The sequence below is a fragment of the Typopeltis vanoorti genome, chromosome 14 (assembly GCF_054136105.1).
Source record: "Typopeltis vanoorti isolate ZY-2024b chromosome 14, IOZ_Tvanoo_1.0, whole genome shotgun sequence".
NCBI classification, from domain to species: Eukaryota; Metazoa; Arthropoda; class Arachnida; order Uropygi; family Thelyphonidae; genus Typopeltis; species Typopeltis vanoorti.
Genome location: NC_143562.1, coordinates 96,648,680 through 96,664,996, shown reverse-complemented (window position 1 = coordinate 96,664,996; position 16,317 = coordinate 96,648,680). Strand labels below are relative to the sequence as shown.

Below are 16,317 nucleotides of genomic sequence, written 5' to 3'. Positions count from 1 at the left end.
ATTTGTTCATCTATAATTCTCAAATTCCATAATTTGTACAGAGATCTGCAAACCTGCAAGGTACAAAATCTTATTTGACAATTGATTGAGATTTCTTACTTAGAATTTTGCATTTCTTAAACCTGCCTTTATGTATCATGTATCAAATACATTAATATTTTTAGATTTTTTCATTACCTATTTAGGGTTATTGCAAAGATCTAAAGTTTTGCAATGGCTTGAATAGGTATACTGGAGTTCATTTCCATCAGTGTAGTATATGGCTTGTAATGTTTTCATCCCATAGTGTATAACACTTTTCCACATTAAACTGGCACTCCTTATCTTTTGTCCATATTGTCAGCCTATTTATATCTTTCAAACACTTTACATCTTGTAACTATTATGCTACCCAATTTTGTATTATCAGTAGACAACTGAATATTTCCTTTCAGATCATTTCCTATATCATTGATGTACAAATTAAACAGCAGCAATCCAAGTATAGAGCACTGAAAGTTACCTGCCATCTCCTCGATTCTACTCCTTCATATTCTACTCTTTGGTATCCATCCATCTGCCACTCTAATATCCATATCACCAGCTTCATATCCATTCTGATTTGCTCCAGTCTGTTTAACAGAGTTATATGTAATAACCTGTCAAATGCCTCTGTTAAGTCAGTAATGTCATCATGTAGCCATTCTCTTTATCCAACTCAACAATCATATGCAGTTGTTAGATGTCTGTGTTCACAGATTTATTTGGAGGGGGAACTTACTTTCTTCATCTAAGAGTGGATAACTAATTACTTCTCTTAAAGAAGTTCTAATAAGATTCCTCCCAGTATAAACAAGGTGTGGACTGAGATATCTTTTCTGAACAAGAGCTTCATGCAATAAAAGACTACTTATCTGTAGCAAATAGTTAAAAAAACTGCTGTATACATTTTTAGTATGGTGTAGGCCCACATCTCTGGTTTCTTGTGCTGACATAGTATACAGTGGCACTTTGCACCCAATTCTGATGTGTTTCTGAAGAAATACATTGCCACTCCTCACATAAAACATCTCTGAATGAGTTAATGAAGATAAACAGTTCCACTTTCCTCCTACCCTTGGTCAGTTCTTCATGTTTGTGTCTAGCTCATACCACATTTATTAAGTTGAATTAAAAGACTGGTGCTAAACTGGCCAATCTGTCATTAGTACTACATTGTTCTATTCAGACTGTGACTCTGCATATCCAGAACTGTGATAATGCATTGCCCTTCCAAATGTGTAAAGCCTTAATCTTTTCAAAACAAAATTAAACTGCATATGGTACTATGTTATCTAAGAAGTTAAAAAATGAAGCTATGGCCTACCCTCAATAGAAAAACAGTAGTCCAATGCACTGCATGAAAAGCATCCAGTATTAATCTTCCATCATTATACTGTCCAGAAGTTAAGGAAGTACACTCTTGGAATGCTTTTCTCTAATAGAAAGGTTTGGATCTAATGAAAACTAGATCTTGATTCTTCCATTAGAAGGAAAACATAAGTTATGATAATCATCATTCCTGTCAAGTGTCTTTTTGACACCACTATATTCTAGCTGCAGCAATATTGTATAACTTTGAAACTGATTCTGAGTATTAACATTTGAGAATTTTGAATCTTTGTTATTACTGATTTCTAATGCATTCATTGCTTAGCATGTGGTACATAAATTGTTTTACTTTAGTCATGATACTTCTCATTAAATCTACTGCAGCTGCAAGTTCAATTTGATAGGCATTCTTTAAAAATATGCAGTCTTCAGTTCTTAGTTCAACATTGATGTGTTTTTGAACATCCTCTGGAATATAGTGTCCCATACAGTAGTCTTTGGAAGGTTGAGAGCCTTCCAAATGTGAAATATTTCAATTCAAAATAAAAAAATAAAAACTTTTTTGATAACATTAGGATGTTGACAGAGTTTTGTTAGTACCATAACTTTACAAAAGAAAGTAAATATTGGAATATTATATCCAACAAATGATAATAGTATCACTTAAAAATATTCTTTTTGAATGAAATTGGTTGCTTTTTTGAACACCATGATACTCAAGCACATTATTTTAAAAATTTTTGGAGACAACCACTGTGTTATAGTAAAAACTTCAATTTAATATTAACTCACATAGCTTCTTTTCAAGTTCTCCAGCAAATTCTCACTTTAGGACTCAATGCAATAATTTCAGCTCTTATTTAATGTACTGGCCACTCTCAATATTGTTTTTGTTATAATTTATCTGAGTAATCTCTATGTTAATAATTTTCAACCAAACAGATAACAGGTGTCTAGCAGTGATGTAGTAAGGTTTTTTGCCAGAGGTCAGGCAATTAGTGTTAACTGTTGACCAGATTAGTGTGACTTTAGTACACTATGAGTATTGTAACATAGCTTGATTCTTTGTATATATCTATACCACCAGATGACCTTAATATGAAGTTCGAAATGTTAGGTGATTGTTTTGGTTTATATTAAACTGAAGTTTTTACTATAACATAGTAGTTGTCTCCATAATTTTTTAAAAATGAATACTGATCACTGTGTAACTATGAAAGAAAGGATACTCAAACACATTACTTTTGGTACAGTTGCCACACCATATCAATACATGTGGATGTCATCACCTACCTTCAAAGGATATAATAAAGTCACTTTTATAATAAAGTGACAAGAGCAGTTGATGAGGGAAAGGCATATACTGCCATTTTTTTAGATTTTGCGAAGGCGTTTGACAGGGTGCCACATGATAAGCTGATATTTAAGTTGCAGCACATGGGTTTAGATGTTGGGTTAGTCAACTGGATTCAGGATTGGCTGTCTGATAGGTATCAGAGAGTTGTGCATGGTGGGACAATATTAAAGAGGCAGAAGGTTACAAGTGGTGTTCCACAGGGCTCAGTATTGGGACCTGTATTGTTCATCCTTTATATCAATGGATTGCAAGGGATATTCAGTTGTTTGCAGATGATGTGAAGCTGGGAAGGGTTATCAGTAATAGTGGATATGTGGCAGCCCTGCAAGAGGATTTGAATAAACCAGACAGATGGGCAAATGAATGTAATTGTCGGTTTAATGCAGCAAAATGTAAAGTCTTGAATTTTGGGAACCATCGATGGGAGGATGCATACTCAATTGGAGGAGCTATACTGGAGGAAGTAGGGGAGATAAGAGATCTGGGGGTGATGATTGATAGAAAACTGAAATTCAGGGAGCATATTGCAAAGGTGGTGAAGGTAACCCAGAGGATTGCTGCAATACTGAGAAGGATGCTGACCTGCAGAGATAAGAGTTATCATTCTGTTGTATAAGACCCTGATCAGACCACACTTAGACTATTGTTCTCAGGTTTGGTCCTCAGGATTTGAAGGGGATAAATTAACTGTGGAAAGGGTACAGAGGCGGATAACAAAGATGGTTTCAGGATTGTACAATGTTAGTTATGAGGATTGACTGTGGAGGGAATGTGGACTGCAGAGTTTGGTGGATAGAAGAAGGAGAGGTGATATGATCAAGACTTTTAAACTGTTGAGAGGCAGTTACGGGATAGGCATTGGTTAGTTCTTTTGCTTGGTCGAATAGCAGTAAGGAGTGATGACAAGGGGCCATCCCTGGAAGTTACGAAAGAAGGCTGTGAGCAAGAGGGTGAGGAGTGGTTTCTTTGTATGGAGAGTGGTTGTACCGTGGAATGCCTGAGAGAGTGGTTGGAGCAGGAACGGTCATGGGTTCAAGGAATGGTATGATGAACTTTGCGTTTCCTAAAAATGACCTCCCACGATGAGTCTTTTGATTCCATGGAGGCCTGGATAATAATAACAATAATAATATTAGAAGCATATTTTTATGCTGTTACTGTCTTTTAAAATGAGAGATTAACAATATATAGCTATTAAAAAAATCTGTCATGTTACTGAATTTTTAAAAAAAATGAAAATATTATAACATTTTAATAGTTAATGTCTAAGTTATGGGGTGCTTAAGTGTCAAAGCTAGATAACTGGGAGAAGACTTCCACGTGGCCTTTTGAAATGCAGAGAACTTACCAGGGCTTCCTACCTGATGTCCAATCCTCACTTTCTCGTCGCGCACCCTGTTGGATATCTACCTGGATAATGAATGAATGAGGATGGACTGACAATTTGGGATTTAGCTGACCAAACTGTATTTTTATTTGCTTAAACCATAACTCAAAATGATGGTACAACAGGATGGAATTTCATGCCTTCTGGCACACCATCAACATAAGAAATATCAATGGAAAAGAAATGGAACTAGCAAAAGAATTAGATAAGTACCAGATTGACATAATAGGTTACTGAAACAAAGAAGACAAAAACAGGTGAAATCTTTCTAAGCAACAATTGCAAGATGTTATATTCAGGAAATAACAATCAGTGAAAAGAATGTGTAACTATAATATTAAACACTAAATATGAGGATAATCTTCTTGAATGTTAGGCAATATCAAGTAGAGTGATGTGGGCTAATATCAGAATGGGGAACTGGACAATAAGATTTGTGCTTATGGCCCACAAAGGGTTCTACTAAGGAAGAAGTGGAGGAATTTTCAAGGTGCTGGAGAAAGCAGCTGACACAACAAAAAAGAAAAAGTTGGTCCTTGTTGGAGATCTAAACAGCAGAAAAGAAAATGATTACCAGTCATATAAGAATGATTTAGGAAAATTTGGAGAAAAGAGCAAAGCTAATAATAATGGTATCTATTAGATTTCTCCTCAGGACATGGACTAGTTATTATTAACACCATATTTCAACATATAAATGGGCACAAATTCACATGGACTATGTTATTTAATGATAATATGATAATAACATAGCCTCATTGACTATGTTATTATCGACAGTAATGTTTTCCTGGTCAGAGTATCGAATTCCAGATGATTGGAGTAGAGTACTCATAGGGAAATAAAAACTGAATTACAGAGAAGTTTCTCTGCTGAGTGTTCCTGGTAAGATTCATGTAAGTATTCTTGAGAAACAGTTAAGAAAAACTGTGGTGGAAAATTTAGGTCATCCCATTTCTTCGAGATAACTACCTCAAAGAAATGGGATGACCTGGGATCAAGAGGAAACAGATGGAATTGAAAAGGGTTCTAAAATGAAGAAGCAGAAAGGGAAATGGCCCCAGTCTAGCATGGAGAGATCACATCGAGTGAGTGGTGTCAGTGGAACTAGCTGTAGATCCAGAAATGAGTTGTTGTGTTTGTATACCAATGCTAGAAGCATAAGAAACAAGGCGGATGAAATGGTTGCACTAATTGCATCTGTGCACCCAGAGATTGTTGGAATAAGTGAGACATGGTTAGATGAGGACGACATCCTGACAGGAATAGCGATGGAAAGGTATGATGTGTTTCGTGAGGATAGAAGGGGTAAAAAGGGAGGGGGGGGTGCTATTGATGATAGGGAACAAGGTAGAGATGCAAGAGGGAAATAGGGCCAGTGGTTTTGAGGCAGTATGGTGTGAGATAGAGGTGAATAGAATCAAATACTTGGTGGGATGTTGTTATAGACCTGGTAATGTGGATGGTGGTGATAGTGAAATGTATAGTCAAATTAGCCAAGCAAATAAGAAAAGGGTGATTTTAATTATGGCAATACAGACTGGAATGAAGAGATAGCAACTGGAAGTAAAGAAAATGAGTTTCTTGAGTTTTTGAGGGATAACTACCTCAAACAGTATGTAACAGAGGGCACACGAGGATTAAGGGTCTTGGATTTGGTCATCTCATCAAAGGATGTAATTATAAATGAGGTGTCAAATCATCCACCAATTGGTGAAAGTGACCATGAGGTGATTATCTGGGTGGTTGCCAGCAGTGCAAGGGCCCCTGTGAGAAAAGGGTATATATGGAAGGGGGGTGATTATGAAGAGCTCAGGAGACAGCTTGCAGGTGTAGCATGGAATGAGGAGTTAGCTGGAAAGGAGATCAATGCAGCTTGGGGGATTTTCAAAAACTATCTAGTAGATGCAATGTCTAAATGTATTCCAAGGGTGAGAAGGTTAAATAAGGTAGGTGTGAGATGGATGAATAAAGAGATTAAGCATGCAATACAGAGAAAAAGGGCATTGTGGAGGCAGCATAAGAGAAGTGGAAGTAACCAATTTCATGAGGTCTACAAAGACCAGGCAAGGAGGCTGACTTGGTTGGTGAGAGTAGCTAAAGAGAGGTATGGACAGCAGTGAGCTAATGAAGCCAAAAAGAATCCTAGGGAGTTCTTTCGATATGTAGCCAGCAAAAGAAAGAATGATTATGGAAGGATGACATTGATTGGAGGAAATGGTATAAAGACAGCTGTTGCAGAATGTGTGGTGGAGATACTTAATGAGCAGTTCATAAAGATTTTTCAATCTTGTGAATGTGACTTCATGGAGAGATTGAGAGCAGTTGATGATGGGGAGGAGAGACTGACTGTAAGTGAGCAAGAAGTGTTTGGGGAGTTGAGTAAACTAGATGTAAATAAGGCTGTGGGACTTGATAATATATCACCGCATATTCTGAAGGACTGTGCCAGAGAGCTGACACCTGCCTTGACATATTTTTTTAATACAAGTCTTGCACTTGGTCAAGTTCCTAAAGAGTGGAAGGAGGGCAAGATTGTGCTACTTCATAAAGGAGGTGATCGAACTCAAGCATCAAACTATAGGCCTATCTCTGTGTCAGGTGTTGTGGTTAAGTTGTTGGAGAAGCTTGTGAGAACTAGGATCCAGAGTTTGGTTGACAACAATGGTATAATCTTTGATGGACAGCATGGATTTACTAAAGGGAGGTCATGTTTTAGTAATCTACTTACTTATTACAATAAAGTGACTGCTTCCTTGGACACAGGAGAAGGATACACAGTAATATACTTGGATTTTGCAAAAGCTTTTGATATAGTACCTCATGATAAGTTGACAGTCAAACTAGAGCAGATGGGGTTGGATATTAGATTAGTGCATTGGATTGGAGACTGGCTATCTGATAGGTAATAATATCCACTAGTGACTTTCCTGGAAAAGGAAAGTCACTAGTGGAGTGCCTCAGGGGTCTGTTTTAGGACCATTACTATTTAACTTGTATATTAATGATATTGGCAAAGATTTGGATGGAGATATTCATTTGTTTGCAGATGATGCAAAGTTGGGATGAACCATAAAGAGTAGTGAAGATGTTGTGGCCTTGCAAGAAGACTTGAATAAATTGAGTGATTGGGCAAGCACATGGGGATGTGAGTTTGATGTTGCAAAATGTGAGGTTTTAAAATTTGGAAAACAAAAATGGGATGCAGAATTTATGCTTGGTGAAAATATATTGTTGGAGGTAGAGGAAATAAGAGACCTGGGGGTGATAGTGGATAAGGATCTAAAATTTAGGGGACACATCACCAAAATTGTGAAGACAACACAAAGACTTCTGGGAATGATGCGGAGGACACTGACGTGTAGAAGTAGGGAGATTCTTGTTCCATTGTATAAGGCTTTGATTAGGCCACACATGGACTATTGTGCCCAGATTTGGTCACTGGGTTTTCAGAAGGATGAAGAGATGTTGGAAATGGTCCAAAGGCGACTGACTAAGGTAGTTTCTGACCTCTAGAATGTTGAGTATGAGGAAAGATTGAGAAGATGTAATTTGCAGAGTCTGGTGGAGAGAAGGAAGAGGGGAGATATGATAGAGACCTACAAGTTGGTAAAGGGTTGTTATAAGATTAATGGTGGAGAAGTTCTACAGAGAATAGTGGGAGATCAGAGGAGAACCAGAGTTATCCCTGGAAACTGTATAAAGAGGGTGTGAGTAGGGGAGTGAGAGGCAGGTTTTTTTCGTGCAGAGTTGTGAATGATTGGAATGCCTTGCCTGAGAGTGTGGTGTCTGCAAGGAGTTTGAGTGTGTTTAAGACACAGTATGATGAGATGTGTGTGTGATAAAAGGACCTCCCAGATGAGTCTTTGACTCCATGAGGTCTTGGGTAATAATAATAATAATAATAATAATAATAATCTTGAAGATGAAAAAGTTGGGTTCAGGCCAAACAGAGGTTGTTAGGATCAGATTTTCACTTTAAGACAAATAGTTGATAAATCATGATAATATAACAGGGATCTGTATTTAAGAGTTTTATAGATCTGGAAAGGAGATACAAGAAGGTGCCAAGAGGAAAGCTGTTCAAAAACTCTCCAGTTATGTGGTGTTAATAGGACATGATATCAAGCAATACATAGTCTCTATTTGAATTGTAAATCAGCAGTTAGAATTGAAAGAAATACAGAAAGATGCTTTGATTGGAGATGGTAATCTCAGCTCTTTAATTTATGCAGATGATGTTATACTTTTAAATAAATCCAGGAGAGGTTTGCAGAATTCTCTGACCAAACTGAATAACTGCTGTAATAAATTTGATATGAAAATCAGCAAAAAGACAATGAAAATAGGCAGGAATATTGAAAACATTTCAGCTGTTTAGGCACACTTTTTAGTGAAGATGGCAAATTAAATCTGGAAATAGACAGTAGAATCAGCAAAGCTAGTGTAGTAAGAAGTCAGCTGAATAAATTTATATGGAATAAGAGAGAGAGTTTGGTCAAAACACTAAACTAACTGTATACAAGACTGTGTTCAAACCAGTTTTAACTTATACAGATCTGAGAGCTGAATTAGAAATAAAACTCTTGATGATAGACAGGACAGACTGGACACCACAGATATGAGAATTCTGAGAAAAATTAGGGGAGTGAATATATGGCCTCAATGGCATAATCATATTAAAAACAAGGATATTAGCTTGACATTGTTATCATTCAGGAATGCGTTAGCAAAGCTAATCTCAGGTGGTATGGCCACTTAAACAGAATGAGAGAGGAAAGATTAGCTAAACACATGTTCTTTGTGAGGATGGCAAAAAAAAAGACCCAGAGGAAGACCAAGATGTAAATGGATTGATACAGTAAAACATGCCTTAGAAGACAGAAATATAAGATCTGATAATATTGGAATGTTGACAGATAGCAGGCTAATCTGGAGGAAAATTGTTGATAGGAAGTTTGTAATGATGTACCTTTTCATGTAGTACTATCATAAGATCCTGCACACCCCGTGAGGTATGTCAAGAATTTAATGATGGTAATGAAGATGTCTAGAATATGGACATTTAAATCAAATCTTCATGTAACTTGTGCATTTTTTTAAATTTCAGTATATGAGAGTATTTGTTGATAGGAAGTTTGTAAATCTTTGGCAAACAGCATGCTCCATGGTGCCTACTTCTTGACATCCTCTACTAGTACATCCATTTGTAAATCTTCATGTAACTTGTGCATTTTTTTAAATTTCAGTATACAAGGGTATTTGTTGATAGGAAGTTTGTAATGATGTACCTTTTCATGTAGTACTATCATAAGATCCTGTACACCCCATGAAGTATGTCAAGAATTTAATGATGGCAATGAAGATGTCTAGAATATGGACATTGTTCTATGTGAATCATCCCGAGAGAAGCTTGAAAATACCCTGGAAGAGTAGAGAAAGGTATTGGAGGAGAGAGGCATGAGAATTAACTGGGAGAAGACCGAATATATGTCAACGGGGAGTGATGAGGATATGGTCATACGACTTCAGGGTGAAAGGCTAATTTCAGAGAAGAAATTCACGTACCTTGGGTCGGTTGTCAAGAGGAATTGTCTTGGATGAGGAAATACAGCACCGAATAACATGCGGTTGGATGAATTGGAGGAAGATGAGCGGGGTCCTGTGCGACAAGAGAGTGAGTTGTAAGAGGAAAGGAAAGCTGTATAAGATGGTGGTGAGGCCGGCGATGCTCCATGGCGCGGAGACGTGGCCTATAACAAAGGCACAGGAGAAGAAGATGGAGGTAGCGGAGATGCGGATGTTGAGATGGATGAGTGGTGTGACAAAGAAGGACAGGATAAGGAATGAGTACATCAGAGGGATGGTTAAGGTGGGACCAATTGGCAAGAAGATACAAGAAAGTAGGCTGAGGTGGTTCGGACATGTAGAGAGGAAGGGTGAGGAGTATGTTGGTAAACGAGTGGAGTATATGGAGTTGGAGGGAAGGAGGAAAAGAGGCAGGCCCAAGCTCAGGTGGAGGGATAAGGTGACAGAGGATCTTAGGGAGAAAGGATGGAGTCCGAAGAACGCCTTGGACCAGAGAACTTGGAAGAGGAAGGTTAAAGATTGGTGTGCCGACCCCGTTTAGCATCGTATAAGGCATAGTGAAAGAAGATGATACACGGGTATCTTTATCAAACAAAGAAAAACTAAAAACAAAACAATATATAGAGGCTAATCTTTACATCTAGGCATGCACCACCATCACATTGAAACCGTTTGGGGGGGGGGGGGGTACACTCATCATTTTTTAAATTGTAGTACCAGAATATACAGTCATGATGACTTGATTTATGGTGTATTTTTATTAGAGACATTATTATTCTACCTCTGATATGTTAATCATCATCATCAGCTACAATATAAAAACTAAAAAATTCATATTTTCATTTACTGACTAAATAAGCCAAACAGATGAATTACTGTATTATCCAGAAATCTTGATATAAATCTTTAAATTCCAAGCTTTTGAATAAGGAACCTTAAACTTAAACACAAATGTGATGAAATAAGGAACATAGGGAGCCAAACACAGCATAAAAAGATTTAAAAATTTACTTTATTCCAATAATTTATCCAATATTGCTGGCTATTCTTATTTTGACAGATTTGTTTTCTATCTAGAAAATCATGATTAACTTCATGATTTCAGCTTTTTTTTTCTGAACAATCTTTTGTAGCACCAACCACTCTGAAAAGAGTGGTTGGTGCTACAAATATTTTGTGTATGCTACACACTTTTCAATTCACACCATAAGTGACAAATCAAGTAACTTTGGAGGCCAATCTTTACTGTATATAATGAAAGCATGCACCACATTGAAACCATTTCAAAATAAAGTGCCTTTCACATTCAGATGTCTTAGAAAAAAAAAAAAGTGATCAGCAGTTATTGGTCCCCATATTTCACACAAACTATTACTCCCAAAGATCACTGTACTATGCATGCTGCCATCTACACTCAACTCTTAATACAAAAAGTACTTTTATATCAAACTCTATTTCTATAATACACTACTGAAAAATCCTGGACAAATCCCATAGGAACAAAACTGTTCTAAAGAAAATTCTCTACATTGAATTATTGATTATAATTAGTTTTCCTGTGACCCTTACGACTTGGCAGTAAGAGTTGACTATAAATGGGTTTATCAGAAACCCAGTATCAAAGATTTTGCATGATTATTACCTAACACCTAATCTATCACTTCATCCATAAGAAGAAGAATTTTAAGATTTGCAGTTTGGATGAGCCTTGTCAAAATCATTAGTTCTGTTTCTTGCAGAGCATAAACTGCACATTAAGATGATTTGTACTTTCTCATCTTCGGTTAGTCTTGTTGCCTCTCTTAATCCTTAACTATAGAATAATGTGAAAAAAATGTATTATTAATATGCATTTGTTTTTATTTATATGAGATACCCTCTATATACTATATACGTATTTGTTGCATGCAATCTGTATAACATATAACCTTTTGCTTTGCTAAACATAAATACCTTTAAAATGCTTTATTCTTTGATTTTATTAGAATCTGAATCAGCAGATCCTTGCTGCTGTCAGGCATATTACGAAACAGATGATTTATAGGTATAATGCCAATCCATACTTGAAGTCTCTTCCACAGAATTTGGAGAGTGCAGTTGGTATGGTAAAGAAATTTTCAGTTGATCTATATCAGGTATGTACAGTAATTCTTTACTGAAAAGTTCTGTAAAAATTTTATTTTTCTTTTGTATGCAGTTTCATTCATATAAATACAGTAATTCACATATTATTGGGACTTTCTTGAAATGTGATAGGCTCAGTAATTCAGTTCGTTTGATAATAGGTGCTTAATGTCACTTTCTTATGACACACAGGCTTGTATCTTTCTATTGTGCTGTATCTGTTGAAAATCACTTCTTCATCTCTAGCAGAGTGTTAAACTGTAAGATTAAATAAAACTAAACATCATGATATCCTTTTGCTGTCTGTATCATTTTTTTCAGGGATCAGCAAGAACATCAGTTGATATCACTCTAAAAAAAGTTTATGGAATATATAAAAAATGATCACTGAAGGTAATTTGTTGAATTAAACATTGCTCAAAAAAAACAAAAACAGAAACAATTAAAAATGAAAAAAAAATAAATTAATAAAAATTATGGTTTGCACAGCTTGTTCATTAGCAAGACTTCTGCTGCATGTTCAAAACTGAAAAAAAAAAAAAAAAAGTGCATGTGTGTTTGTAGGTTTTTTTAAGATAATTGACCAAAGCATGAAAAGATACTTCACTCTATATGCATAGTCTCAAATCTGTTTGTTTCATATAACATTGAGAATTTTATCGTGCAGCATTCATTCAGTCTAAAACTATGTACTAAATTGAATGGCAGGAATGCAACTTGACTTTCCTATGTTAATTTCACTAGGCCAGTTTAATAGGTAATCTTATCTCCATAGTGCCAATTGTGTAGTAGATTAATGACTTTTGGGAAACATACTGTGATATATGTTATTTTCTCTTGTTCTTTCTGCAAAGAGGTGTAAATAAGTATATCATTTTTTTTTGTTTTTTTTTTTTTGTTTTATTCCTCTTTATGCCTATTTGCATCATCTTCCATTTATGTATTACACCCAATATCTGTGATTTTCAAGGAGATGGCTTTCATAAATTGATTTTCAATAGGATAGGGTGGTTATTCCTTTTTCTGTAATGTGCTGTAGGTGTTGATTGCATGGGTTAGTGGGACAATTTTCTTATTCAGTAGGATGAAATACCCATATTCTGGAAAGAATACATCACTCTATCTCAATTTAAGACTGGCTAACTCAGCTCTGCTTGAAAAAAGACCATATTTCTTCATCAGAAATAAAATTTGAACTGAGGAAAGTGACAGAAACATTCAGCTACAGTTGGTAGCACGTGGCGGTGAATTTGAGCTGTGCAGAAGAAAGTGATTTTTAATCGGTGAATAGTCCGCTTTTTCCCCCGTTTTTCTACGTTTTTGAGTGCTAAATTGTTTCTCTGAATACGAGTGTACTTCAGTGGTTGTTTTTTGGAAGTTAGTTGCTGTCGCGATATAATATATTTTGGTAGGTACTGTCGGAATCGAACGCATAACGGTGGAAGACAAAACGAAGCTAAGTTACTGTATTTAGTTATATTTCATTTTATTTAATTATATTTAGTACTTAAATGTTCTGATGTTTGTACTTTTTTTTTCCTCTTATTTATTAATTGAATAATTATTGAAGATTACGCTACTCGGCAGTAAGGAATGATGGTGGATTCAGCAGCAGTCGCAAGTGGCATAACGGCAAGTCCTCCGCCAATTAAGAACTCAATTATTAGCAATATCATAAGGGACTTTGTGGTATGCAGTACTTGCGGCATGTATGCGTCTCGGGAATTACATATGTGGCTTGTTAAAGAGAGTGGAGAGCGTATGTGCGCAAAATGCAGGCAGTTGGAGGAAATAAGTACATTAGATATATCGATATCCGACTTTGTTGCTCCAGGAACGGGGAATGAATGTAGGAAGACAAGTAGTGTGATAGGAGAGAATGAGAAAATAATAGTTGATAGTGTGGAAGGTGTGAGTGACTGTGAAAGTTTAGGAGATGGTTTTGTTTGGGAGAGTGAATTTAGATTAAGAGTGACTGACCTGCAGAGGGAGATAGATGAGTTGAAAGAGGAGGTGGAATGTCTTGTGAATGAGAGCAGAAGTATGAAAGATAAGATTAGGAGAATGGAAGAGATAAATGCAAGGCGAATCAGAGTAGGAGAGAGAGAGAATTTAGGGAGTATGAGTGAGAGGTATGGGGGTGCTAGAAGAGGAGAGAATGGAAACAGTAGAAGAGAGGGAATGAGAGAGAGGTATGGGAATGCTAGCAGACAAGAGGATGGAAACAGTAGGAGAGACGGAATGAGAGAGAGATATGGAAGTGCTAGAAGAGGAGAGAATGGAAACGGTAGGAGAGATGGAATGAGAGAGAGGTATGGGAATGCTAGAAGACGAGAGGATGGAAACAGTAGTAGGAGAGACAGAATGAGAGAGGGATATGGAAGTGCTAGAAGAGGAGAGAATGGAAACGGTAGGAGAGATGGAATGAGAGAGATGTATGGGAGTGCTAGAAGAGGAGAGAATGGAAACAGTAGAAGAGAGAGGTATGGGAATGAAAGAAGAGGAGAGAATGGAAACAATAGGAGCGAGGGAATGGTAAGAGGTATAATGTATGGCAACTCAATGATCCGTGGTGTTCAAGATAGGATGCGTGAGGAGTGTTTGCCAGGAGGAACAATAGAAAGGGTGGCTATGGCAATTAAGAGAGGTGAAAGGGTGGATGAGATGATTGTGATGGTAGGAACGAATGACTTGAGTAGTAATGTAAGTCGGGCAGCGAGAGATATGAGATTTTTGCTTGAGACTGTATGGAAGAAGACAGAGAGAGGAAAAATACTGTGCGTGTTGCCTAAGTATGATAATGATGAGCTGAGCAGAAGAGCGATGATATTGAATGGCATAATAGCGAGAATGTGTGACAAGAGAGGACTGGTATATGTGGATGCTTGGAGTGCGTTTGAGGAAAGAGAGGAATTGTATGTGAGAGACCGTTTACATTTGAATGAGGAAGGACGTAGGCATCTGGAGAGATTGCTGTTCTGAACGAGTCAGTGTGTCCCAGGGAGGATGATAGCAGGGGTGGCCTCTTGTGGGAATGGATACTTGGGAGAAGGGAGACAATGTCAGGTAACACTGAGCCCAGTGGAGTCTAGAAGGGATAATGCTGGGTATAGAAACAATGGCATTTATATGCTTTATACTAATGCCAGGAGTATCCGGAATAAGGGAGAGGAATTGGTGGCGCAGATAGCATCTGCCTGGCCAAAAATTATTGCGATCACTGAGACGTGGTTGACAGAAGGGGATATAACAACAGGAATAGAAGTCGCTGGGTATAGCATTTTTCGTCAGGATAGGAGGGGAAAGCGTGGTGGTGGGGTACTGCTTATGATAAGTGATGACCTATGTCCTCTAAGAGTGGAGAATTTGGAAGGAAGTGAGACAAATGATTTTGAGAGCGTATGGTGTGAGGTAGAGGTAGGCAAGACAGGATATTTAGTGGGGTGTTGCTACAGACCCAGGAGCACAGAGGATGGGGACCAGGAGATGTTTAGACAGCTAAGTTTGGCAAGTGCAAGAAGAATGATTGTTATGGGAGATTTTAACTTCAGTAGTATAAATTGGAGAGACGAAGATGCATGTAGCAATAGGGGAATGGAATTTCTAGAATTCTTGAGGGACAAATGTCTTAGGCAACATGTAACAGAGGGAACAAGAGGTTCAAAAGTTTTGGATTTGGTTATAGCATCAGAAGAGTTAATAATAACTGAGTTGACATCTCTCCCACCAGTTGGAGAGAGTGACCATATGGTGTTGACTTGGAAAATGAATAGACATGCAGGAGTATCAAAGAGGCGGGAACTTATGTGGAATTATAAGGCAGGTGATTATAATAGTCTTAGACGTCAACTTCGGGAAGTTTCATGGAGGGAGGAATTGGAAGGCCGGGATATCACTAGTGAGTGGGAAATTGTGAAAGAATATTTGTTATCAGCAATGGTAAGTTGTATACCACGAGTGAAGAAGAGGACGCAATTTGGAGTAAAGTGGATGACAAACAATATTAAACAGGAATTGCATGCGAAAAAGAGGCTATGGAAGAGATATAAGGAGACAGGTGAAGAGATGCATGAGGAATATAAGACACAGGCCAGAAGAGTGACTAGTGTGGTAAGGAAAGCGAAACTGGAATATGAGAGGAGATTGGCTCTAAGATCCAAAGAAAATCCTAGGGAATTTTTTAGCTATGTGGCCAGTAGGAGGAGAAATGACTGTGGAAGAATGATATTGTGGGATAAAAATGGGAATAGAGTGACTGATGCAGAGGACATAGTGGAATTGTTCAATGAACACTTTATTGGAGTATTTCATCCTAGAGGAGTCAGTTTTAATGCTAGAGGGATAGGACTGGTTTGAGGTCTGGAGGTACAGGAGGAGAGTGTGTTTCAGATACTGAGTACTCTGGATGTCAGTAAAGCTGTGGGACTGGATGGTATTTCACCATGAGTTTTGAGAGAATGTGCTAGGGAATTGACAGTGCCTTTAACGTGGCTTTTCAATGAAAGTCTGG

The 16,317-nt window shown here is 37.3% G+C and overlaps 1 protein-coding gene across 1 annotated transcript in view; it reads left to right on the top strand.

Moving 5' to 3' along the window:
* LOC150099788 (lipid storage droplets surface-binding protein 2-like) overlaps positions 1-16,317 on the top strand; it is a 119,454-nt gene that overhangs the window by 83,655 nt on the left and 19,482 nt on the right. The window contains exon 8 of the mRNA XM_090403579.1: positions 11,669-11,818. Within this exon, the coding sequence (XP_090259705.1) occupies positions 11,669-11,818 (150 nt within the window). The remainder of the gene's footprint in view (positions 1-11,668; positions 11,819-16,317) is intronic.